Source organism: Epinephelus fuscoguttatus, linkage group LG12 (assembly GCF_011397635.1).
Source record: "Epinephelus fuscoguttatus linkage group LG12, E.fuscoguttatus.final_Chr_v1".
Lineage (NCBI taxonomy): Eukaryota > Metazoa > Chordata > Actinopteri > Perciformes > Serranidae > Epinephelus > Epinephelus fuscoguttatus.
In genome coordinates this window covers 31033626-31061043 of record NC_064763.1, presented here as the reverse complement: position 1 = coordinate 31061043, position 27418 = coordinate 31033626, and the positions used below count along the sequence as shown (strand labels likewise).

At 40.6% G+C, this 27418-nt stretch overlaps 3 protein-coding genes across 5 annotated transcripts in view; all 3 read left to right on the top strand.

Moving 5' to 3' along the window:
- The window catches only part of LOC125898653 (major antigen-like), a 39799-nt gene that overhangs the window by 8102 nt on the left and 4279 nt on the right, over positions 1-27418 (top strand). Inside the window, exons 3-14 of the mRNA XM_049592484.1 lie at positions 1767-1850; positions 1989-2072; positions 5290-5373; positions 13317-13400; positions 20131-20214; positions 20368-20430; positions 21060-21143; positions 21290-21373; positions 24311-24394; positions 24541-24624; positions 25271-25354; positions 25508-25570. Coding sequence (XP_049448441.1) covers positions 1767-1850; positions 1989-2072; positions 5290-5373; positions 13317-13400; positions 20131-20214; positions 20368-20430; positions 21060-21143; positions 21290-21373; positions 24311-24394; positions 24541-24624; positions 25271-25354; positions 25508-25570 — 966 coding nt within the window. The remainder of the gene's footprint in view (positions 1-1766; positions 1851-1988; positions 2073-5289; positions 5374-13316; positions 13401-20130; positions 20215-20367; positions 20431-21059; positions 21144-21289; positions 21374-24310; positions 24395-24540; positions 24625-25270; positions 25355-25507; positions 25571-27418) is intronic.
- On the top strand, positions 289-27418 carry LOC125898655 (complement C1q-like protein 2). 2 transcript variants are annotated; one of them, XM_049592487.1, is made up of 6 exons: positions 289-1423; positions 7327-7428; positions 19757-19910; positions 26179-26262; positions 26682-26810; positions 26904-27418. In XM_049592487.1, exons 1-6 carry the CDS (start codon positions 1340-1342, stop codon positions 27182-27184), a joined length of 834 nt encoding a protein of 277 aa, XP_049448444.1. In that variant the 5' UTR covers positions 289-1339; the 3' UTR covers positions 27185-27418. The 2 variants fall into 2 exon arrangements, with proteins under 2 accessions (XP_049448444.1, XP_049448445.1); XM_049592488.1 differs by lacking the exons at positions 289-1423; positions 7327-7428; positions 19757-19910 and adding an exon at positions 23948-24210.
- LOC125898654 (heavy metal-binding protein HIP-like) lies at positions 9872-11634 on the top strand. Of its 2 annotated transcripts, XM_049592485.1 has the most exons (5): positions 9872-10218; positions 10467-10529; positions 10740-10823; positions 10898-11026; positions 11120-11634. In XM_049592485.1, exons 1-5 carry the CDS (start codon positions 9879-9881, stop codon positions 11398-11400), a joined length of 897 nt encoding a protein of 298 aa, XP_049448442.1. In that variant the 5' UTR covers positions 9872-9878; the 3' UTR covers positions 11401-11634. The 2 variants fall into 2 exon arrangements, with proteins under 2 accessions (XP_049448442.1, XP_049448443.1); XM_049592486.1 differs by lacking the exon at positions 10467-10529.

Below are 27418 nucleotides of genomic sequence, written 5' to 3'. Positions count from 1 at the left end.
AAAAACAAAATATCCTCGGAACTTGTTATCATGACAACTCGACTGCAAAGTTTTCATATATTTATGTATTTGACTTTATGTAAACTAAAAATGACCCAATTATTCATTTCCCCCAAAACACAACATAAAGTGACTGCAGTTTGTATTATTCACTGCAGCTCATGCATTTAATACAGCAGATGAATAGCTCTCTCTGCACCAAAGTCTTCGCACAGACCTTAGAGTATTTCAGTAAGAGGATATGTGTTTGAAAAAATATGTATTTCTCATTTTGAGTCAAGACTAGACATCCAGTTTTCAAATTGAATTCAAAATACTGTCTATTTACATGAACACAAATAGTGAAAATACTTAATTTAGTTAAATAAAACACTCAAAAAGCAACATGAGAGCTACATCTCAGACAAGGCAATAGAATCCTCTTTTTTTTTTATTATTATTTAACCAGCATTTCGATCTGCATCAAAGTAGATGTAGCAGAAGATAATTGTGTTGTGATAAACACTTATGGGAGTGTATGCTGAATAAAGCACAGCCAAAGAATTTCCAGTGTTGATCTGTTAAAAAATGATCCCATGGAAATAACTTTTTTATGTTTTAATACTTAATATTTTTAATAACCAGAAAATAATTTGATGTCATAGTAAAGTCAAATCTAGAAAAATGAATCTAGATTAAACAAAAACATCCAAAATAATATGAAATACTTTATAATCATCAATCTAAACAAAATCTTCACAATGTGACTCGTTCAAATGTTACAGGACGGTTTCTTCCTCGTACTTAGTGTGAGCATATGTATGTTTGTTAGCACCAGAGGGCTTCAGAGAGCACATATTAACTTTCTCTGGGCCTCAGTGATTTCACAAATAATTTAGAAGATACAAACATCATAATATAAGATGTAAAAGACTATCATCTCAATGTTCTGACAGAGGACAGTTTTTATATCAGTTTATAATATATCAGAGAGAATGAGATGAGTAGTGAGACAGAGCCTTCTCTGAACTGAATCAGATAACCCTCAGTCACACTAAAAGGCCTCAGCATTAGGATAAGTGTTTCTGTGACTGTTTGTCTGTGTGTATTAATAAACAGGGTGTATGCACAGCTGTGACTGCATGAGAGGGGATCATAGTCAAAGTGTTGCAGCAGCCTGTAGCAGCTTGTATTTTCTCAGCAGCACAGAGATCATATTGAATCATCTGAGGCCTTGACTCAAACTGTCAGACACAGACACTTGTTGTTTTTCCCATTGGTTCAGCCAGCTGAAGTTTGGAGACTACATAAGACAGGCCGACTCTACCACTGTACCTTTGTGAAGACGTGTAAGTGGACAATGAGGGTTGTTGTTGGTTTGCTGTTGTTGCTGCTGGCTCTGTGTGGGTCAGGGGCTCAGGGGGAGGGTGGAGGCCTCGGACAGGTGGGTGAGATCAGTGAGTTTCAGGAGACAGCTCCAAGAGATGCAGCTGAGGAATCGGCTGAGTCAACAACAAAGCAAACCACCCCTGACATCTGGGCGGAGGTGAGGGCACTGAGAGACATGGTGGTGGAGCTCAAGGTGTTCGTGCAGCTGCTGCAGAGAGAGAACTCTGGTAACGACTGGGCACTTTTTCTGTTGAGTGTTAATAATGTTGTTTTTGAAGCGTTTGATGTGTGATTTTGTCATGGATATTTACAGTAGTTGTTTGAGTATTAGTTTAACAGACTGTGAATGTTAACAGTTTATTCTGCTCTGTAATTCACTGTCACTGCATTAACTCCAGACTTACAGACCAGACTGAGCAACAGTGAGAGTGAACTTCTCCTCAGCAAGTCCAGGATTGACCAGCTGGAGAGAGAAAATGCAGGTGATGAAACGTGTCAGTGCACTGATGCACTTATTATGAGCTCCAGAATAAATCTTTAAAAATCATTATGGTATGGACAGGTTAATTTAACAACATTTTATTAGAAATAAAACACAAAAATAAAACTTCTGTTTTCAGTCCAAGCCACAGACCTGACATCTTTGGGAACTAGACTGACTGCCACAGAGAGCAACACAAGTGACCTAGAAAAAGAGAATGCAGGTATTTCACTGACAAACATGATGATTTAATAAGTTTCATGGTTTATTATTGTCTCTCTAATTATTTTAACCTGTGGTAGGGTTCCATATACATATTGTTAAGAATAATTTCATGTTTAGTTTATTTAAAAAGGAAAAAGAGCCAAGAAACTGTCCAAATATTACATATAACAACAGTGACTCTTAATGTGTCAGTGTTTTACAACAGATCCATTTTTATAGTGCAGATTTAGATGAATGTATTGTGACTTTAGGGTTACAGTTATGTCCTTGGTGCTCTTGTGAACACATATGATGAATGAATGAGACGTATCAGCTGATATAACATGGGAGCTAAGTGTTACATGTTAAATGATAAATGATGGAAGATGTTGTGTGGGAGCTTTTTTATTCTGAACAAGGTGCAGTTAACCCACTTGTTTCCTTCATGAGCCAATGGTGATAATAGAACAATATGAAGGATCCAGTGTAGGAACATTGATTCATGTGACATGGTGGTGGAGCTCAAGGTGGAGCTGAGGAACATGGAGGCCAGAGTGAAGGACAGTGAGAGCCAGGTGAATGACCTGAAAGCTGAGCTGATGGTCTTGTTGTGCATGTTAACAGTCTGCTCTGCTCTGTAATTCACTGTCACTGCATTAACTCCAGACTTACAGACCAGACTGAGCAGCAGTGAGAGTGAACTTCTCCTCAGCAAGTCCAGGATTGACCAGCTGGAGAGAGAAAATGCAGGTGATGATTGTAACACACACACACACACACACACACACACACACACACACACACACACACACACACACACACACACTAATTACATAATTTGATTTTTGTGTTAACAGAGAGACCAAAGGTGGCCTTTTACACAGCTCTGACTGATGCAGGAACTCTTGGACCATACAACACAGACATCACACTGAAACACAGCAAAGTCTTCACCAACATTGGCAATGCTTACAATCCAGCTACAGGTAATATACTGCAGGTCACATCATCATGTGTGCTCTAATAGATCTACAGAAATAGGTTGTTACTGTTTTTCATTCTCTACTCTTACTCTGCAGGTTTCTTCACAGCACCAGTCAAAGGGGTCTACTATCTCCAGTTCACTGTGTGTGGTAACCTTCAAGGTTCTATGGGTGTAGAATTGTACAAGAACAACCAGCAAATTATGCATAATGGCGAGCGGAAGGAAGAAGGAGGTGCTGAGTATTTGACTAACTCTGTTGTCTTGGAGCTGATGGCAGGAGATGAAATCCACCTGGTTCTCCCATCAGGCTATTCTGTCTTTGACAGTTCAAATAACCACAACACCTTCAGTGGCTCTCTTCTCTTCACACTGTAAAGATGTTGTTCAGGCTGATGTGTGATTGACTTGTCACGAACTCTGTTGTTACTGAATACACTGTGATTCTTTAGAAGATGCTGATATATCTCTGCACTGCTGCCTCCAAGACAAATGTCTGCACATTTACTTCATATATCATATCTGAATCTGACTTCCCTCTTGTGTCATCACATGAAAACATTTAAGGAAATCAAAGACTCACTGAAGTTGTGTCTGCTCTCACTGTGTGTAGGTCTTCACAGAGAAACTAAGAATAAACTACACTGATGTTACATACTGTGACTGTTTGGATTCAGTTCTGGGTTTTCTCCTGGTGCTCCGGTCATATTGCAAATCAACACAATAAAATGTGCCCCCCACTTCATCAGTCATCAGTCAGTCAACCATATGTGCCGGTGTATGTCTTTGTGAGTACAGAGATAATATGAATACACCTGCTATCATGAGCACTTGTTACCATTTGATTTAGCTCTCCTGTTATTTTGTGGCTGTTCTATTTAAGTAAATTGCAGTGTTCTGTTTAGCCTTGAGCCACCCACTCCTTCAATCTTACATCTAATCTATCAGGTGCAAAATCTGGATCATATGCTGACCATCTGAATACTTTGACAGCCTCTTTTAAATCATTTTGGGCTACGAACTTGTTCCACAACTTAAGTGGCAAACAAATCCACAGATTTCTCAAATCAGTCAAAATTATGCAGTGAACCCTTTTCCCCAATTGCAGCTTGAAATGGATATTCCTCTGTTTTAGCCACTTCAGTCTCCCTCCACTTAGCAAAGTATTCTGGATTGCATGAACACACCAAAGATCTAAAATCAGCCTGTAGCAGCTTGTATTTTCTCAGCAGCACAGAGATCATATTGAGTCATCTGAGGCCTTGACTCAAACTATCAAACACAAACACTTGTTGTTTTTCCCATTGGTTCAGCCAGCTGAAGTTTGGAGACTACATAAGACAGGCCGACTCTACCACTGTACCTTTGTGAAGACGTGTAAGTGGACAATGAGGGTTGTTGTTGGTTTGCTGTTGTTGCTGCTGGCTCTGTGTGGGTCAGGGGCTCAGGGGGAGGGTGGAGGCCTCGGACAGGTGGGTGAGATCAGCCAGTTTCAGGAGACAGCTCCAAGAGATGCAGCTGAGGAGTCAACCAAGCAGACCACAGAGCAAACCACCCCTGACATCTGGGCGGAGGTGAGGGCACTGAGAGACATGGTGGTGGAGCTCAAGGTGGAGCTGAGGAACATGGAGGCCAGAGTGAAGGACAGTGAGAGCCAGGTGAATGACCTGAAAGCTGAGCTGATGGTCACCAAGGTGCACGTGGAGCTGCTGCAGAGAGAGAACTCTGGTACAGACGGCTTACTCTTCCTGTTGAGAGTTGATGATGTCATCCTTGAACAGTTTGACTGAAGTGTGTCAGTGCACTGATGCAATTATTGTGAGCTACAGAACAAATCTTTAGACATAAATTTTGTATGGATAGGATAATTTGTCTAATTTTAATGAAGAATAAAACAGCACAGTGTTTTATCTGAACTCTTTCAGAAATCAATTTAAACATTCACATGCAAAAATCAACCTTTTTCTCTTTTTCAGATCAAAAAGATACACTGACTTCCACCAAGAGCAAAATAAGTGACCTAGAAAAAGAGACTGCAGGTATTTCACTGACAAACATGATGGTTTAATAAGTTTCATGGTTTGTTATTTTGATGTTTCTTCTGTGAGTGATGTTGTTATGGACATTTACAGTAGTTGCTACCACACTTTTGAGAACTGGGTCAAAAGATGGGGTCAAGATACTGTATATATCTTCTTGTGCATGTTAACAATCTGCTCTGCTCTGTAATTCACTGTCACTGCATTAACTCCAGACTTACAGACCAGACTGAGCAGCAGTGAGAGTGAACTTCTCCTCAGCAAGTCCAGGATTGACCAGCTGGAGAGAGAAAATGCAGGTGATGATTGTTACACACACACACACACACACACACACACACACACACACACACACATATGTTTGTATACATGACTTATTTAGTCCAGGTAAAATTTAAAGTCATACATTGACTTTTTGTGTTAACAGAGAGACCAAAGGTGGCCTTTTACACAGTTCTGACTGATGCAGGACCTCTTGGACCATACAACACAGACATCACACTGAAATACAGCAAAGTCTTCACCAACATTGGCAATGCTTACAATCCAGCTACAGGTAATATACTGCAGGTCACATGATCATGTGTGCTCTAATAGATCTACAGAAATAGGTTGTTACTGTTTTTCATTTTCTACTCTTACTCTGCAGGTTTCTTCACAGCACCAGTCAAAGGGGTCTACTATCTCCAGTTCACTGTGTGTGGTAACCTTCAGGGTTATATGGGTGTACAATTGTACAAGAACAACCAGCAAATTATGCATAATGGCGAGCGGAAGGAAGAAGGAGGTGCTGAGTATTTGACTAACTCTGTTGTCTTGGAGCTGATGGCAGGAGATGAAATTCACCTGGTTCTCCCATCAGGCTGTTCTGTCGTTGACAGTCCAAATAACCACAGCACCTTCAGTGGCTCTCTTCTCTTCACACTGTAAAGATGTTGTTCAGGCTGATGTGTGATTGACTTGTCACAAACTCTGTTGTTACTGAATACACTGTGATTCTTTAGAAGACGCTGATATATCTCTGCACTGCTGCCTCCAAGACAAATGTCTGTACATTTACTTCATATATCATATCTGAATCTGACTTCCCTCTTGTGTCATCACATGAAAACATTTAAGGAAATCAAAGGCTCACTGAAGTTGTGTCTGCTCTCACTGTGTGTAGGTCTTCACAGAGAAACTAAGAATAAACTACACTGATGTTACATACTGTGACTGTTTGGATTCAGTTCTGGGTTTTCTCCTGGTGCTCCGGTCATATTGCAAATCAACACAATAAAATGTGCCCCCCACTTCATCAGTCATCAGTCAGTCAACCATATGTGCCGGTGTATGTCTTTGTGAGTACAGAGATAATATGAATACACCTGCTATCATGAGCACTTGTTATCATTTGATTTACTACAGCTGATACATGTCATACAGCAGGGAAATACTGCCCTCCAGTGATGAAAGTTCTGCCTCAAAGTGTTTGCACAGACTTTGGAGTACTTCAGTGGGAGGATACAAGCTTGGAAAAAATATGTGTCTCATTTTGCATAAAGATTAGAGATTGCATTAAATATTCAACTTCATTACAATTAACAGTCTGTGCACATAAACATAAATAGCGAAAATAATAATATAATAGCTCTCCTGTTATTTTGTGGCTGTTCTATTTAAGTAAATTGCAGTGTTCTGTTAAGCCTTGAGCCACCCACTCCTTCAGTCTTACATCTAATCTATCAGGTGCAAAATCTGGATCATATGCTGACCATCTCAATACTTTGACAGCCTCTTTTAAATCATTTTGGGCTACGAACTTGTTCCACAACTTAAGTGGCAAACAAATCCACAGATTTCTCAAATCAGTCAAAATTATGCAGTGAACCCTTTTCCCCAATTGCAGCTTGAAATGGATATTCCTCTGTTTTAGCCACTTCAATCTCCCTCCACTTAGCAAAGTATTCTGGATTGCATAAACACACCAAAGATCTAAAATCAGCCTGTAGCAGCTTGTATTTTCTCAGCAGCACAGAGATCATATTGAATCATCTGAGGCCTTGACTCAAACTATCAAACACAAACACTTGTTGTTTTTCCCATTGGTTCAGCCAGCTGAAGTTTGGAGACTACATAAGACAGGCCGACTCTACCACTGTACCTTTGTGAAGACGTGTAAGTGGACAATGAGGGCTGTTTTTGGTTTGCTGTTGTTGCTGCTGGCTCTGTGTGGGTCAGGGGCTCAGGGGGAGGGTGGAGGCCTCGGACAGGTGGGTGAGATCAGCCAGTTTCAGGAGACAGCTCCAAGAGATGCAGCTGAGGAGTCAACCAAGCAGACCACAGAGCAAACCACCCCTGACATCTGGGCGGAGGTGAGGGCACTGAGAGACATGGTGGTAGAGCTCAAGGTGGAGCTGAGGAACATGGACGCCAGAGTGAAGGACAGTGAGAGCCAGGTGAATGACCTGAAAGCTGAGCTGATGGTCACCAAGGTGCACGTGGAGCTGCTGCAGAGAGAACTCTGGTACAGACGGCTTACTCTTCCTGTTGAGAGTTGATGATGTCATCCTTGAACAGTTTGACTGAAGTGTGTCAGTGCACTGATGCAATTATTCTGAGCTACAGAACAAATCTTTAGACATAAATTTTGTATGGATAGGATAATTTGTCTAATTTTAATGAAGAATAAAACAGCACAGTGTTTTATCTGAACTCTTTCAGAAATCAATTTAAACATTCACATGCAAAAATCAACCTTTTTCTCTTTTTCAGATCAAAAAGATACACTGACTTCCACCAAGAGCAAAATAAGTGACCTAGAAAAAGAGACTGCAGGTATTTCACTGACAAACATGATGGTTTAATAAGTTTCATGGTTTGTTATTTTGATGTTTCTTCTGTGAGTGATGTTGTTATGGACATTTACAGTAGTTGCTACCACACTTTTGAGAACTGGGTCAAAAGATGGGGTCAAGATGCTGTATATATCTTCTTGTGCATGTTAACAGTCTGCTCTGCTCTGTAATTCACTGTCACTGCATTAACTCCAGACTTACAGACCAGACTGAGCAGCAGTGAGAGTGAACTTCTCCTCAGCAAGTCCAGGATTGACCAGCTGGAGAGAGAAAATGCAGGTGATGATTGTTACACACACACACACACACACACACACACACACACACACACACACACACACACACACACACACACACACACACACACACATGTGTTTGTATACATGACTTATTTAGTCCAGGTAAAATTTAAAGTCATACATTGACTTTTTGTGTTAACAGAGAGACCAAAGGTGGCCTTTTACACAGCTCTGACTGATGCAGGACCTCTTGGACCATACAACACAGACATCACACTGAAACACAGCAAAGTCTTCACCAACATTGGCAATGCTTACAATCCAGCTACAGGTAATATACTGCAGGTCACATCATCATGTGTGCTCTAATAGATCTACAGAAATAGGTTGTTACTGTTTTTCATTTTCTACTCTTACTCTGCAGGTTTCTTCACAGCACCAGTCAAAGGGGTCTACTATCTCCAGTTCACTGTGTGTGGTAACCTTCAAGGTTCTATGGGTGTACAATTGTACAAGAACAACCAGCAAATTATGCATAATGGTGAGTGGAAGGAAGAAGGAGGTGCTGAGTATTTCACTAACTCTGTTGTCTTGGAGCTGATGGCAGGAGATGAAATTCACCTGGTTCTCCCATCAGGCTGTTCTGTCGTTGACAGTCCAAATAACCACAGCACCTTCAGTGGCTCTCTTCTCTTCACACTGTAAAGATGTTGTTCAGGCTGATGTGTGATTGACTTGTCACAAACTCTGTTGTTACTGAATACACTGTGATTCTTTAGAAGACGCTGATATATCTCTGCACTGCTGCCTCCAAGACAAATGTCTGTACATTTACTTCATATATCATATCTGAATCTGACTTCCCTCTTGTGTCATCACATGAAAACATTTAAGGAAATCAAAGACTCACTGAAGTTGTGTCTGCTCTCACTGTGTGTAGGTCTTCACAGAGAAACTAAGAATAAACTACACTGATGTTACATACTGTGACTGTTTGGATTCAATTCTGGGTTTTCTCCTGGTGCTCCGGTCATATTGCAAATCAACACAATAAAATGTGCCCCCCACTTCATCAGTCATCAGTCAGTCAACCATATGTGCCGGTGTATGTCTTTGTGAGTACAGAGATAATATGAATACACCTGCTATCATGAGCACTTGTTACCATTTGATTTACTACAGCTGATACATGTCATACAGCAGGGAAATACTGCCCTCCAGTGATGAAAGTTCTGCCTCAAAGTGTTTGCACAGACTTTGGAGTACTTCAGTGGGAGGATACAAGCTTGGAAAAAATATGTGTCTCATTTTGCATAAAGCTTAGAGATTGCATTAAATATTCAACTTCATTTCAATTAACAATCTGTGCACATAAACATAAATAGAGAAGACACTTCATTTCCTGAAATAAATCAGCCACAAAATAACAGGAGAGCTACACGTCAGCCAAGGCAACAAAGTCCTCTAAATGTATTATTTTACCTGCATTCACCACCTGGCAAAGTATTCTGGATTGCATGAACACACCAAAGGTCTAAAAGCAGCCTGTAGCAGCTTGTATTTTCTCAGCAGCACAGAGATCATATTGAATCATCTGAGGCCTTGACTCAAACTATCAAACACAAACACTTGTTGTTTTTCCCATTGGTTCAGCCAGCTGAAGTTTGGAGACTACATAAGACAGGCCGACTCTACCACTGTACCTTTGTGAAGACGTGTAAGTGGACAATGAGGGTTGTTGTTGGTTTGCTGTTGTTGCTGCTGGCTCTGTGTGGGTCAGGGGCTCAGGGGGAGGGTGGAGGCCTCGGACAGGTGGGTGAGATCAGCCAGTTTCAGGAGACAGCTCCAAGAGATGCAGCTGAGGAGTCAACCAAGCAGACCACAGAGCAAACCACCCCTGACATCTGGGCGGAGGTGAGGGCACTGAGAGACATGGTGGTGGAGCTCAAGGTGGAGCTGAGGAACATGGAGGCCAGAGTGAAGGACAGTGAGAGCCAGGTGAATGACCTGAAAGCTGAGCTGATGGTCACCAAGGTGCACGTGGAGCTGCTGCAGAGAGAGAACTCTGGTACAGACGGCTTACTCTTCCTGTTGAGAGTTGGTGATGTCGTCCTTTCACAGTTTGACTGAAGTGTGTCAGTGCAGTGATGCAATTATTCTGAGCTACAGAATAAACCTTTAGACATAAATTTTGTATGGATAGGATAATTTATCTAATTTTAATGAAGAATAAAACAGCACAGTGTTTTATCTGAACTCTTTCAGAAATCAATTTAAACATTCACAAACAAAAATCAACCTTTTTCTCTTTTTCAGATCAAAAAGATACACTGACTTCCACCAAGAGCAAAATAAGTGACCTAGAAAAAGAGACTGCAGGTATTTCACTGACAAACATGATGGTTTAATAAGTTTCATGGTTTGTTATTTTGATGTTTCTTCTGTGAGTTTACATTTACAGTAGTTGCTACCACATTTTTGAGAATTGGGTCAAAAGATGTCATGAGGGTCAAGATGCTGTATATAACTTGTTGTGCATGTTAACAGTCTGCTCTGCTCTGTAATTCACTGTCACTGCATTAACTCCAGACTTACAGACCAGACTGAGCAGCAGTGAGAGTGAACTTCTCCTCAGCAAGTCCAGGATTGACCAGCTGGAGAGGGAAAATACAGGTGATGATTGTAACACACACACACACACACACACACAGAATTTTACTGACATAATTTGATTTTTGTGTTAACAGAGAGACCAAAGGTGGCCTTTTACACAGCTCTGACTGATGCAGGACCTCTTGGACCATACAACACAGACATCACACTGAAATACAGCAAAGTCTTCACCAACATTGGCAATGCTTACAATCCAGCTACAGGTAATATACTGCAGGTCACATCATCATGTGTGCTCTAATAGATCTACAGAAATAGGTTGTTACTGTTTTTCATTTTCTACTCTTACTCTGCAGGTTTCTTCACAGCACCAGTCAAAGGAGTCTACTATCTCCAGTTCACTGTGTGTGGTAACCTTCAAGGTTCTATGGGTGTAGAATTGTACAAGAACAACCAGCAAATTATGCATAATGGCGAGCGGAAGGAGGAAGGAGGTGCTGAGTATTTCACTAACTCTGTTGTCTTGGAGCTGATGGCAGGAGATGAAATTCACCTGGTTCTCCCATCAGGCGATTCTGTCGTTGATGATGTAAAAAACCACAGCACCTTCAGTGGCTCTCTTCTCTTCACACTGTAAAGATGTTGTTCAGGCTGATGTGTGATTGACTTGTCACAAACTCTGTTGTTTCTGAATACACTGTGATTCTTTAGAAGACGCTGATATATCTCTGCACTGCTGCCTCCAAGACAAATGTCTGTACATTTACTTCATATATCATATCTGAATCTGACTTCCCTCTTGTGTCATCACATGAAAACATTTAAGGAAATCAAAGACTCACTGAAGTTGTGTCTGCTCTCACTGTGTGTAGGTCTTCACAGAGAAACTAAGAATAAACTACACTGATGTTACATACTGTGACTGTTTGGATTCAGTTCTGGGTTTTCTCCTGGTGCTCATATTGCAAATCAACACAATAAAATGTGCCCCCCACTTCATCAGTCATCAGTCAGTCAACCATATGTGCCGGTGTATGTCTTTGTGAGTACAGAGATAATATGAATACACCTGCTATCATGAGCACTTGTTACCATTTGATTTACTACAGCTGATACATGTCATACAGCAGGGAAATACTGCCCTCCAGTGATGAAAGTTCTGCCTCAAAGTGTTTGCACAGACTTTGGAGTACTTCAGTGGGACGATACAAGCTTGGAAAAAATATGTGATTCTCATTTTGCATAAAGATTAGAGATTGCATTAAATATTCAACTTCATTTCAATTAACAGTCTGTGCACATAAACATAAATAGAGAAGACACTTCATTTATTTAAATAAAACAGCCACAAAATAACAGGAGATAGCTCTCCTGTTATTTTGTGGCTGTTCTATTTAAGTAAATTGCAGTGTTCTGTTAAGCCTTGAGCCACCCACTCCTTCAATCTTACATCTAATCTATCAGGTGCAAAATCTGGGTCATATGCTGACCATCTCAATACTTTGACAGCCTCTTTTAAATCATTTTGGGCTACGAACTTGCTCCACAACTTAAGTGGCAAACAAATCCACAGATTTCCCAAATCAGTTAAATTATGCAGTGAACCCTTTTCCCCAATTGCAGCTTGAAATGGATATTCCTCTGTTTTAGCCACTTCAATCTCCCTCCACCTGGCAACGTATTCTGGATTGCATGAACACACCAAAGGTCTAAAAGCAGCCTGTAGCAGCTTGTATTTTCTCAGCAGCACAGAGATCATATTGAATCATCTGAGGCCTTGACTCAAACTGTCAGACACAGACACTTGTTGTTTTTCCCATTGGTTCAGCCAGCTGAAGTTTGGAGACTACATAAGACAGGCCGACTCTACCACTGTACCTTTGTGAAGACGTGTAAGTGGAGAATGAGGGTTGTTGTTGGTTTGCTGTTGTTGCTGCTGGCTCTGTGTGGGTCAGGGGCTCAGGGGGAGGGTGAAGGCCTCGGACAGGTGGGTGAGATCAGTGAGTTTCAGGAGACAGTCCCAAGAGATGCAGCTGAGGAGTCAACCAAGCAGACCACAGAGCAAACCACCCCTGACATCTGGGCGGAGGTGAGGGCACTGAGAGACATGGTGGTGGAGCTCAAGGTGTTCGTGCAGCTGCTGCAGAGAGAGAACTCTGGTACAGACTGAATACTTTTCCTGTTGAGTGTTAATAATGTTGTCCTTGAAGAGTTTGATGTGTGATCTTGTCATGGATATTTAAAGTAGTTTGAGTACTAGTTCAACAGACTGTGCATGTTAACAGTCTGCTCTGCTCTGTAATTCACTGTCACTGCATTAACTCCAGACTTACAGACCAGACTGAGCAGCAGTGAGAGTGAACTTCTCCTCAGCAAGTCCAGGATTGACCAGCTGGAGAGAGAAAATGCAGGTGATGAAATGTGTCAGTGCACTGATGCACTTATTATGAGCTCCAGAATAAATCTTTAAAAGTTATTATGGTATGGACAGGATAATCATGAAGAATATAAAAAAACAACAGAACACAAACATCAAACTTCTTCTGTTTTCAGTCCAAGCCACAGACCTGACATCTTTGGGAACTAGACTGACTGCCACAGAGAGCAAAACAAGTGACCTAGAAAAAGAGAATGCAGGTATTTCACTGACAAACATGATGGTTTAATAAGTTTCATGGTTTATTATTTTATATGCTATTATTTTGACTTTCATTCTAAGTTTGACATGCACATGTATGTGTGTGTGTGTGTGTATTCGGCTGTCTGCAGCTAATCGTGCAAAACACTGGACCTATCCTGTCAGCCTCATATTTTGTGTGTACATTTATGACTGGTTGCTCAAGGACCTCTCATTGTTGCGTTGATTCACAGTTGTTGCAAATCCTATTTTATTGACTGCTGACTCCTCACTTCTTTTTAATGGTCGGTAAGGGGCACAAGTTTTCCAGAAATCCACATTTTAATGCCTCTACGCCTGTGTTTGCTGTCTTATGTTTTTGGGTTGTCCGTCCATCTGTTCGTTTGTCTGTCAGTCCCATTCTCATGAATTTGATATTTCAATAACACCTTAAGGAAAAACAATAAACTGATTAGATTTTGGTGATTGAAGGTCGAGGTCACTGTGACCTCACAACATGTTTTTAGCCATTACTCAAGAATTCATATATTATCTATGACAAACATTTCACACAAATGTCTGACAAGATAAAATGATGACATTTTATGTCCAATAGGCCAAAGGCCACCTTCAGTGCGACATCATAATGTTCTGCAAAACACTTTTTTGGCCGTTACTCAAAGCCATAACTCAGACATCTGGAGGGAGCTCGGAGTAGAGCCGCTGCTCCTTCGTGTCGAAAGGGGTCAGTTGAGGTGGTTCAGGCATCTGACCAGGATGCCTCCTGGGCGCCTCCTGCTGGAGGTGTTTGGGGGCACGTCCCACTGTTAGGAGGCCCCAGGGCAGACCCAGAACACTCTGGAGGGATTACATATCTCATCTGGCCTGGGATCACCATGTGGTCCCCCAGGAGGAGCTGGAAGGTGTTGCTGGGGAGAGGGACGTCTGGGGAGCTTTGCTTGACCTGCTGTCCCCGTGACCCGGCCGCGGATAAGTGGATGAAAATGGACAGATAATTCAGGAACAGAAGGGGAGACATTTGGTTGGACACTGATTTGGTGATTCTAATCTTGGGTGACCACCTAGAACTGTCCTGATTATGGCAGGCTGGGTTGAAGATGTGTGTGAAGCATCCACATTTTAGAATTTGTAGCTTCTTAGCAGCAACACCCACATGTCAAGCACTGTCTTCTGTCATGGCTACATATGAGTCTGGACAGACATGGATGTAAACTGTAACTGCAGCTTGACTGGTTTGTGGTGGTATAAACTGCAAGGCTGTAATTTTTGTTTTGTCTGTTTTAATGGTGTCATTTCCTCCTCTGTTGTGCAGTAGCTTATAGACAAAGTTATTACTGGTGAAATTCCAGTAATGTATGACATGGATCAAAGAATTGTGGCTATGTTTCAGTTATTAAAATACATTTCTCTCTTTCGTGATATTTTATCAGTATTTCACATACAGTGCATGTCAGCAGGAAAACTCAATCTGCTCTGTGCAATATGTCACAGGTTCTGAGCTGGGCTGCATTTTGTCTACTGAAATTACAAGAGTGTGTGTGATAAGCCTGGGCCTCCACCTGGATGCCTGGTGGAAATATGCACTCAGCTGAGAGCGCTGTTGTCATTTAAGATGTTTTTGGAATTCAATAACCATCACAAACATAAATTGAACTTCTTCTGTTTTCAGTCCAAGCCACAGACCTGTTATCTTTGGGAACTAGACTGGCTGCCTCCGAGAGTAAAACAAGTGACCTAGAAAAAACGAATGCAGGTATTTCACTGACAAACATGATGGTTTAATAAGTTTCATGCCCTTTTATTGTCCGTGCTATTGTTCAACAGCAGGTTAGATTTTTACCTGATGATGGTATTAGATGGAAAGTTAAGAGATCACCGAAGTGTCAGTTTATCCTGAGAGGTACCTGAATATGTGTACCAAGTGTAAAGGAAAACATCCAGTAGTTGTTGAGATATTTCAGTTTAGTTGCTTAAACCAAACCTCTGAGCTACAAGGAGTCACACAGGTGTAGGTTGAGAAAAGTTTTGCCATTTAGACCAATAGACCTGAGGACCTGATGGACTTTGAGAGTTGAATGTGGTTGAATCTTGTCATGGACATTTACTGTAGTTTCTAGTACTTATTTGAGTATTAACTCAACAGATAGGATGAGGGTCAAGATACTGTATAGTTTGTTGTGCATGTTAACAGGTTTTTTTTGTCTCTGTGCATTAACTCCAGACTTACAGACCAGACTGAGCAGCAGTGAGAGTGAACTTCTTGTTAGCAAGTCCAGGATTGACCAGCTGGAGAGAGAAAATGCAGGTGATGAATCTTCTTATCATAACACACACACACACACACACACACACACACACACACACACACACACACACACACACACACACACACACACACACACACACGCAATTGGAATGACATAATTAATGACATGATCAATTTTTTTGTGTTAACAGAGAGACCAAAGGTGGCCTTTTACACAGCTCTGACTGAAGGATTTATTGGACCATACAACACAGACATCACACTGACATTCAGCAAAGTCTTCACCAACATTGGCAATGCTTACAATCCAGCTACAGGTAATATACTGCAGGTCACATCATCATGTGTGCTCATGTTCATTTACAATACATAAAGTAATTGTTAGTGTTTTTCATGTTCTACTCTTACTCTGCAGGTTTCTTCACAGCACCAGTCAAAGGGGTCTACTATTTCCAGTTCACTGTGTGTGATAACCTTCAAGGTTATATGGGTGTACAATTGTACAAGAACGAGCAAAGGATGATGTACAATGGGGAGTGGAAGGAAGCTTCACATCTGAAGTATATGACTAACTCTGCTGTCTTGGAGCTGATGGCAGGAGATGAAATTCACCTGGTGCTTCCATCCAGCTATGCTATCTATAACAATGGAGATAACCATAGCACCTTCAGTGGCTCTCTTCTCTTCACACTGTAAGGATGTTGTTCAGGCTGATGTGTCACTGATTTATCAAAGATTCTGTTGTTACTGGCTACACTGCAGTTCTTCAGAATATGCTGCCTCCAAGACAAACATCTGTACATTTACTGCATGTATCAAATAATGTGATTCTGAATCTGACTTCCTTCTTGTGTCATCACATCAAAACAACATTCACATGAATCAAATATTCATTTAAGTTTTGTTTGTCACCACTGAGTGTAGGTCTTCATATGTAAATGTTTTCTAAAAATAGATTCATCCTCATAATTATATTGTATCAATATTTCACATACAGTGCAGGTTAGCAGGAAAACTCAATCTGCTCTGTGCAACATGCCACGGCTCCATAAATCTGTGACGTGTATTTCTTGGACGCTTCCGCACCATGTCCGCTGGAATTACAAGAATTGCCTAGAGTGGCTGCAATCAGCCTTGGTGGCGGCTTCGTCGCCTGGCAGAGATCTGCACTCTACTTTCTTGTAAAGGACTACTTCATCCACAAAATGATGATTAATATATCAGTTATCTTGCCATTTTACCTTGAATTAGTTAAGAAAACTTGTTTTTTTTTTCCTGCATACCTCCGGTGAACGGTGAGGAAACGGGACTAAAAGCAAAAGCATATAAGTTTCCCTTGTAGTCCCAGACTAGAAAGGGCTAAGGCAAGGCAATGCAATGTGTTTGGGAAGTACTGAGGGTACAACTGGATAAATGAGACTTGGTTTATCCTGTATGAGTTGTGTGAGTATTTGTACACAGATGGTTTTGTGTGTTTGTGGTTGTCAATATGGTCCCCATTTACTTTGATTGATTAACAGTGACTGCTGTCTTTGGATTCTTCACTGGAGGTATCCAAAAAAGACAAAATATTTTTTCAAGAATTCATCATAATATGGCAAGAATAACTGATATTGATATTGATATTGATGTGGATGAGGTATTCCTTTAAGTAATGAGAAAAGTGCACTCAGTAGAGTTCAGATATCAGCCAGGCGTCCAAGTGGAGGCCCGGGCCGATCGAAGCCACTCTAGACAGCTCTTGAAATTTATGCAGACGCAGTGTTGCACGGAACAGATTGAGATTTCCTGCCAACATGCACTGTATGTGAAATAAAGATAGAACACAAATATAAGGAAGTATTTATTTTTAATAAGTAAACCACAGCCACAAATCTTTGATCCATGTCATTTATAAATGCACTTCGAACAGTATTAACTTTGTTTAGTTTAGTTTATGTGGTCCATGACAGTGCAGAAATCTTATTATATAGTTCATGTTTTCTTGTAGTCTTATCTGGAAAACATGAAAATATGATAAGCATGCTCTCAGACAACCGTCACTAAGTGTCCCTGCACCACAAACAAAGACAGACCCTTCACATCCTGAGACGCATGACACAGTCAAACTTACCTTACCTTTATCTGGTGGCTACAGCACAGCAAAGGAGGAAATAACATTATCAAAATAGGCAAAAAATGTGGTCTGTATCAGAGGGTAGGACTTGTTGTTTTCAGCTGATCCAATTTCTGGAAATTTTGCCCCCCCCTACTGGCTGATAAGAGGTATGACGAGTCAGCAGTCAGTAAAACAAGATTTTCAACAATTAAGAAACAAGTAAAAAGTCCTGCATTCAAAAACGTAATTATGTGAAATAATATAATTACTATCAGCTAAATGTACCTGCAATGTCAAATTTGTAAGTAGGCTACTCATTAGGTAGAAAAATAGTCCGTGTGAGTGTAATGAATATTATGATTGGATTACTGATGTGTTAATGTGTAAGCGACATTTTGAAGATGTACCTTGTTGAAGTGGAGCTGATTATTTACTTTGTAGACATTCATTGTAATTTATGAAGTGATTATAGGTTTTGTATGTAAACTCTTGTTGTTAAAAGTAACTAGCAACATTGAAAGACGGCAGCCCTCAGCACTGCAGCCTCACAGAAATAAGCTGCTGGTTTCAAACTGGACTGGCTTCTTCTCACTGTGTGCAGTCCACATGTTCTCCACAAGTCTGCATGAATTTACTCCTCCAACACTCAAAACACATGAAGGTCAGGTAACCTGATTATACTGCTAATAAACATGCTTCCAATAAAAAACAACACACATCAATCATCAATCATAGGCTATGTGTTTCTGTCACTGAAACACAATATGAGGTGACTGCAGTCTGTATGCTTTACTTCAGCTGATACATTACATACAGCAGGGAAATATCGCCCTCCAGTGACAAAAGTTTGATCCTGCATCAAAGTGTTAAGACCTTTGAGTACCTCAGTGAGAGGGTACGGCATTGAAAAAATATATTTCTCATTTTGAATACAGATTGGAGATTGCATTTACTTTTCAGCTTTTATTCCAATTAACAGTCTGTACACATGAACATAAATATTGGAAATATATTGTGTAAAATTATTATTTAACCTGCATTTGGATCAGCATCAAAGTAAGAGTACTGAAAAATAATTATGGTGTGTTCATGTCTAAGACTTTATGTCATATAAATCACAGCCAAAAACATTTATAGTGTTGATCTATCGTGGTGCTAGAAATATTCTTTATAGCGTTATTGTTTTAAGTTTTTATTCATAAGAAAAATATTTCATGTCAAAACAAAGGCTAATCTAAAAAATGTATCTGAGGTACGTGATGGAAAAAAACTAAAATATGATAAAATACTGCACAATCAACAATCTAAACAAAACCATTACAGTGTGACTCACTCAGATACTACAGGAGAGTTCCTACCTCATACCTAGTGAGAGTGACTGCATGACTAGCTGACTCCGTGACCTTTTGATATTAGTTTATAATATATCAGAGAGAATGAGACGAGTAGTGAGACAGATCCTTCTCTGAATTGAATCAGATAACCCTCAGTCACACTAAAAGGCCTCAGCATTAGGATAAGTGTGTTTCTGTGACTGTTTGTCTGTGTGTGTATTAATAAACAGGGTGTATGCACAGCTGTGACTGCATGAGAGGGGATCATAGTCAAAGTGTTGCAGCAGCCTGTAGCAGCTTGTATTTTCTCAGCAGCACAGAGATCATATTGAGTCATCTGAGGCCTTGACTCAAACTATCAAACACAAACACTTGTTGTTTTTCCCATTGGTTCAGCCAGCTGAAGTTTGGAGACTACATAAGACAGGCCGACTCTACCACTGTACCTTTGTGAAGACGTGTAAGTGGAGAATGAGGGTTGTTGTTGGTTTGCTGTTGTTGCTGCTGGCTCTGTGTGGGTCAGGGGCTCAGGGGGAGGGTGGAGGCCTCGGACAGGTGGGTGAGATCAGTGAGTTTCAGAACACATCTCCAAGAGATGCAGCTGAGGAGTCAACCAAGCAGACCACAGAGCAAACCACCCCTGACATCTGGGTGGAGGTGAGGGCACTGAGAGACATGGTGGTGGAGCTCAAGGTGGAGCTGAGGAACATGGAGGCCAGAGTGAAGGACAGTGAGAGCCAGGTGAATGACCTGAAAGCTGAACTGATGGTCACCAAGGTGCACGTGGAGCTGCTGCAGAGAGAGAACTCTGGTACAGACTGGTTACTCTTCCTGTTGAGAGTTGATGATGTCGTCCTTTAACAGTTTGACTGAAGTGTGTGATGTTGTCATGGACATTTACAGTAGTTGCTACCACATTTATGAGAATTGGGTCAAAAGATGACATGAGGGTCAGGACACTGTATATAACTTGTTGTGTATGTTAACAGTCTGCTCTGCTCTGTAATTCACTGTCACTGCATTAACTCCAGACTTACAGACCAGACTGAGCAGCAGTGAGAGTGAACTTCTCCTCAGCAAGTCCAGGATTGACCAGCTGGAGAGAGAAAATACAGGTGATGAAATGTGTCAGTGCACTGATGCTCCAGAATAAAACTGTAAAAATCATTATGCTACAGGTTAATTCAGCTAACTGAACTCATTGTGTAATTTGAACTATTTTACAAATCAGTTTAATTTTAAACAAAAATCCAGCTTCTGTTTTTCAGACCATGAAACTAGACTGACTGCCACCGAGAGCAAATCAAGTGACCTAGAAAAAGAGACTGCAGGTATTTCACTGACAAACATGATGGTTTAATAAGTTTCATGGCGTATTTTTTCTGTGCTACTTTTTTTTTTTTTTTTTTTTTTTTTTTAGAAATTGTTAACCAATGTTTACCTAAGATAGGCCTACTTTTATTGACCTGTTAACACAGCAACACGCCTACATCTCATCAATGAGACAAATATTTCATTTTCATCTCAAAACCATATTTTGTTCATTTAACTCTACATTTTAATAAAAACCAAAAACTTCCTCTACACATACTAATGCTATCAAAACACAACCAACCCTACTTGATATCACATCATTCTTTCAAAACACAGCACACCTTTTCACATGTTTCTCGAGCTCAGAGAAACCACACAGGTGTCAGATGAGAAATGTCTTACGTGAATCATTTGTAACAGTCATATTGGTTGTTTTGGGCGGCACTGACAGATTATGTATTTTGCCATTTGAGCATGAGGACCTCCTGGACAGTGAGAGTTGAATGTGGTTTTCTCTCGTCACTTACAGTAGTTTCTAGTACATGTACGGGGTCAACAGATAAGATGAGGGTCAGGATACTGTGCATAACTTGTTGTGCATGTTAACAGTCTGCTCTGTAATTCACTGTCACTGCATTAACTCCAGACTTACAGACCAGACTGAGCAGCAGTGAGAGTGAACTTCTCCTCAGCAAGTCCAGGATTGACCAGCTGGAGAGAGAAAATGCAGGTGATGAAACGTGTCAGTGCACTGATGCACTTATTATGAGCTCCAGAATAAATCTTTAAAAATCATTATGGTATGGACAGGATAATTTAGCAACATTTTATTAGAAATAAAATAAAACACACAAATCAAACTTCTTCTGTTTTCAGTCCAAGCCACAGACCTGACATCTTTGGGAACTAGACTGACTGCCACAGAGAGCAACACAAGTGACCTAGAAAAAGAGAATGCAGGTATTTCACTGACAAACATGATGGTTTAATAAGTTTCATGGTTTATTATTTTCTATCTAATTATTTTAACCTGTGGCAGGGTTCCATATACATATTGTTAAGCATAATTTCATGTTTAGTTTATTTAAAAAGGAAAAAGAGCCAAAAAACTGTCAAAATATTACATATAACAACAGTGACTCTTAATGTGTCAGTGTTTTCCAACAGATCCATTTTTATAGTGCAGATTTAGATGAATGTATTGTGACTTTAGGGTTACAGTTATGTCCTTGGTGCTCTTGTGAACACATATGATGAATGAATGAGACGTATCAGCTGATATAACATGGGAGCTAAGTGTTACATGTTAAATGATAAATGATGGAAGATGTTGTGTGGGAGCTTTTTTATTCTGAACAAGGTGCAGTTAACCCACTTGTTTCCTTCATGAGCCAATGGTGATAATAGAACAATATGAAGGATCCAGTGTAGGAACATTGATTCATGTGACAAGGTGGTGGAGCTCAAGGTGGAGCTGAGGAACATGGAGGCCAGAGTGAAGGACAGTGAGAGCCAGGTGAATGACCTGAAAGCTGAGCTGATGGTCTTGTTGTGCATGTTAACAGTCTGCTCTGCTCTGTAATTCACTGTCACTGCATTAACTCCAGACTTACAGACCAGACTGAGCAGCAGTGAGAGTGAACTTCTCCTCAGCAAGTCCAGGATTGACCAGCTGGAGAGAGAAAATGCAGGTGATGATTGTAACACACACACACACACACACACACACACACACACACACACACACACACACACACACACACACACACTCTAATTACACAATTTACTTTTTTGTGTTAACAGAGAGACCAAAGGTGGCCTTTTACACAGCTCTGACTGATGCAGGACCTCTTGGACCATACAACACAGACATCACACTGAAATACAGCAAAGTCTTCACCAACATTGGCAATGCTTACAATCCAGCTACAGGTAATATACTGCAGGTCACATCATCATGTGTGGTCTAATAGATCTACAGAAATAGGTTGTTACTGTTTTTCATTTTCTACTCTTACTCTGCAGGTTTCTTCACAGCACCAGTCAAAGGGGTCTACTATCTCCAGTTCACTGTGAGTGGTAACCGCCAAGGTCTTATGGGTGTGTATGTGTACAAGAACAATCAGCGGATCATGTATAATGATGAGTGGGTCGAAGGAGAAAGTTCTAGGTATTTCACTAAGTCTGTTGTCTTGGAGCTGATGACAGGAGATGAAATTCACCTGGTTCTCCCATCAAGCTATTCTCTCTTTGACAATGCAAATAACCACAGCACCTTCAGTGGCTCTCTTCTCTTCACACTGTAAAGATGTTGTTCAGGCTGATGTGTGATTGACTTGTCACAAACTCTGTTGTTACTGAATACACTGTGATTCTTTAGAAGACGCTGATATATCTCTGCACTGCTGCCTCCAAGACAAATGTCTGTACATTTACTTCATATATCATATCTGAATCTGACTTCCCTCTTGTGTCATCACATGAAAACATTTAAGGAAATCAAAGACTCACTGAAGTTGTGTCTGCTCTCACTGTGTGTAGGTCTTCACAGAGAAACTAAGAATAAACTACACTGATGTTACATACTGTGACTGTTTGGATTCAGTTCTGGGTTTTCTCCTGGTGCTCCGGTCATATTGCAAATCAACACAATAAAATGTGGCCCCCACTTCATCAGTCATCAGTCAGTCAACCATATGTGCCAGTGTATGTCTTTGTGAGTACAGAGATAATATGAATACACCTGCTATCATGAGCACTTGTTACCATTTGATTTACTACAGCTGATACATGTCATACAGCAGGGAAATACTGCCCTCCAGTGATGAAAGTTCTGCCTCAAAGTGTTTGCACAGACTTTGGAGTACTTCAGTGGGAGGATACAAGCTTGGAAAAAATATGTGTCTCATTTTGCATAAAGCTTAGAGATTGCATTAAATATTCAACTTCATTTCAATTAACAGTCTGTGCACATAAACATAAATAGCGAAAATAATAATATAATAGCTCTCCTGTTATTTTGTGGCTGTTCTATTTAAGTAAATTGCAGTGTTCTGTTAAGGCTTGAGCCATCCACTCCTTCAATCTTGCCTCTAATCTATCAGGTGCAAAATCTGGGTCATATGCTGACCATCTCAATACTTTGACAGCCTCTTTTAAATCATTTTGGGCTACGAACTTGTTCCACAACTTAAGTGGCAAACAAATCCACAGATTTCTCAAATCAGTCAAAATTATGCAGTGAACCCTTTTCCCCAATTGCAGCTTGAAATGGATATTCCTCTGTTTTAACCACTTCAGTCTCCCTCCACTTAGCAAAGTATTGTGGATTGCATAAACACATCAGTGTTGCAGCAGCCTGTAGCAGCTTGTATTTTCTCAGCAGCACAGAGATCATATTGAATCATCTGAGGCCTTGACTCAAACTATCAAACACAAACACTTGTTGTTTTTCCCATTGGTTCAGCCAGCTGAAGTTTGGAGACTACATAAGACAGGCCGACTCTACCACTGTACCTTTGTGAAGACGTGTAAGTGGACAATGAGGGTTGTTGTTGGTTTGCTGTTGTTGCTGCTGGCTCTGTGTGGGTCAGGGGCTCAGGGGGAGGGTGAAGGCCTCGGACAGGTGGGTGAGATCAGTGAGTTTCAGGAGACAGCTCCAAGAGATGCAGCTGAGGAATTGGCTGAGTCGACAATAAAGCAAACCACCCCTGACATCTGGGCGGAGGTGAGGGCACTGAGAGACATGGTGGTGGAGCTCAAGGTGTTCGTGCAGCTGCTGCAGAGAGAGAACTCTGGTAAAGACTGAGTACTTTTCCTGTTGAGTGTTAATAATGTTGTTTTTTAAGCGTTTGATTTATTCTGCTCTGTAATTCACTGTCACTGCATTAACTCCAGACTTACAGACCAGACTGAGCAGCAGTGAGAGTGAACTTCTCCTCAGCAAGTCCAGGATTGACCAGCTGGAGAGAGAAAATGCAGGTGATGAAACGTGTCAGTGCACTGATGCACTTATTATGAGCTCCAGAATAAATCTTTAAAAATCATTATGGTATGGACAGGTTAATTTAGCAACATTTTATTAGAAATAAAATAAAACACACAAATCAAACTTCTTCTGTTTTCAGTCCAAGCCACAGACCTGACATCTTTGGGAACTAGACTGACTGCCACAGAGAGCAACACAAGTGACCTAGAAAAAGAGAATGCAGGTATTTCACTGACAAACATGATGGTTTAATAAGTTTCATGGTTTATTATTTTCTATCTAATTATTTTAACCTGTGGTAGGGTTCCATATACATATTGTTAAGCATAATTTCATGTTTAGTTTATTTAAAAAGGAAAAAGAGCCAAGAAATTGTCCAAATATTACAGTAACAACAGTGACTCTTAATGTGTCAGTGTTTTACAACAGATCCATTTTTATAGTGCAGATTTAGATGAATGTATTGTGACTTTAGGGTTACAGTTATGTCCTTGGTGCTCTTGTGAACACATATGATGAATGAATGAGACGTATCAGCTGATATAACATGGGAGCTAAGTGTTACATGTTAAATGATAAATGATGGAAGATGTTGTGTGGGAGCTTTTTTATTCTGAACAAGGTGCAGTTAACCCACTTGTTTCCTTCATAAGCCAATGGTGATAACAGAACAATATGAAGGATCCAGTGTAGGAACATTGATTCATGTGACATGGTGGTGGAGCTCAAGGTGGAGCTGAGGAACATGGAGGCCAGAGTGAAGGACAGTGAGAGCCAGGTGAATGACCTGAAAGCTGAGCTGATGGTCTTGTTGTGCATGTTAACAGTCTGCTCTGCTCTGTAATTCACTGTCACTGCATTAACTCCAGACTTACAGACCAGACTGAGCAGCAGTGAGAGTGAACTTCTCCTCAGCAAGTCCAGGATTGACCAGCTGGAGAGAGAAAATGCAGGTGATGAAATGTGTCAGTGCACTGATGCTCCAGAATAAAACTGTAAAAATCATTATGGTACAAGTTAATTCAGCTAACCGAGTTCACTGTGTAATTTGAACTATTTTACAAATCAGTTTAATTTTAAACAAAAATCCAACTTCTGTTTTTCAGACCATGAAACTAGACTGACTGCCACCGAGAGCAAATCAAGTGACCTAGAAAAAGAGACTGCAGGTATTTCACTGACAATCATGATGGTTTAAGGAGTTTTGTGGTGTATTTTTTCTGTACTTTTTTTTTCAAAATTGCTAACCAATGTTTACCTAAGATAGGCCTACTTTTTTGACCTGTTAACACAGCAACACACCTACATCACATCAATTAGACAAATATTTCATTTTCATTTCAAAACCATATTTTGTTCATTTAACTCTACATTTAAAAAACAAAAACTTCCTCTACACATACTAATGCTATCAAAACACAACCAACCCTACTTGATATCAAATCATTCTTTCAAAACACAGCACACCTTTTCACATGTTTCTCGAGCTCAGAGAAACCACACAGGTGTCAGATGAGAAATGTCTTACGTGAATCATTTGTAACAGTCATATTGGTTGTTTTGGGCGGCACTGACAGATTATGTATTTTGCCATTTGAGCATGAGGACCTCCTGGACAGTGAGAGTTGAATGTGGTTTTCTCTCATCACTTACAGTAGTTTCTAGTACATGTACGGGGTCAACAGATAAGATGAGGGTCAGGATACTGTGCATAACTTGTTGTGCATGTTAACAGTCTGCTCTGCTCTGTAATTCACTGTCACTGCATTAACTCCAGACTTACAGACCAGACTGAGCAGCAGTGAGAGTGAACTTCTCCTCAGCAAGTCCAGGATTGACCAGCTGGAGAGAGAAAATGCAGGTGATGATTGTAACACACACACATACACACATATGTACGTATACATGACTTACTTAGTCCAGGTAAAATTTAAAGTCATACATTGACATTTTGTGTTAATGTTACCGGCCTCAGACCTAGGGGAATGTGGGCAGGTACAAGGCCCACAGGCTGGATAGCGCTGTGGGTTGGAAAGAAGTGGAGATGCAGAAATGATGTCTTTCTCAAGCACTGGATGTTTATTTCTAAGCGCTCGAGCTACAGTCTCCACGGCAACCCACTACGGTGCAGCAGTGCAACAACGCCATCTACCGGTGTGAAGTGAAATACGTGGAAATGTTATCCGAAAACTAATATGATAAAAATAGAAGGGGTAACTTTTTTTTTTTTTTTTTAAAAACTAATATAAGGCCATTTTTTTCTACCCATTACATTGACAGAGAGACCAAAGGTGGCCTTTTACACAGCTCTGACTGATGCAGGACCTCTTGGACCATACAACACAGACATCACACTGAAATACAGCAAAGTCTTCACCAACATTGGCAATGCTTACAATCCAGCTACAGGTAATATACTGCAGGTCACATCATCATGTGTGCTCTAATAGATCTACAGAAATAGGTTGTTACTGTTTTTCATTTTCTACTCTTACTCTGCAGGTTTCTTCACAGCACCAGTCAAAGGGGTCTACTATCTCCAGTTCACTGTGTGTGGTAACCTCCGAGGTTATATGGGTGTACAATTGTACAAGAACAACCAGCAAATTATGCATAATGACGAGCGGAAGGAAGAAGAAGGTGCTGAGTATTTCACTAACTCTGTTGTCTTGGAGCTGATGGCAGGAGATGAAATCCACCTGGTTCTCCCATCAGGCCGTTCTGTCGTTGACAGTCCAAATAACCACAGCACCTTCAGTGGCTCTCTTCTCTTCACACTGTAAAGATGTTGTTCAGGCTGATGTGTGATTGACTTGTCACAAACTCTGTTGTTATTGAATACACTGTGATCCTTTAGAAGATGCTGATATATCTCTGCACTGCTGCCTCCAAGACAAATGTCTGTACATTTACTTCATATATCATATCTGAATCTGACTTCCCTCTTGTGTCATCACATGAAAACATTTAAGGAAATCAAAGACTCACTGAAGTTGTGTCTGCTCTCACTGTGTGTA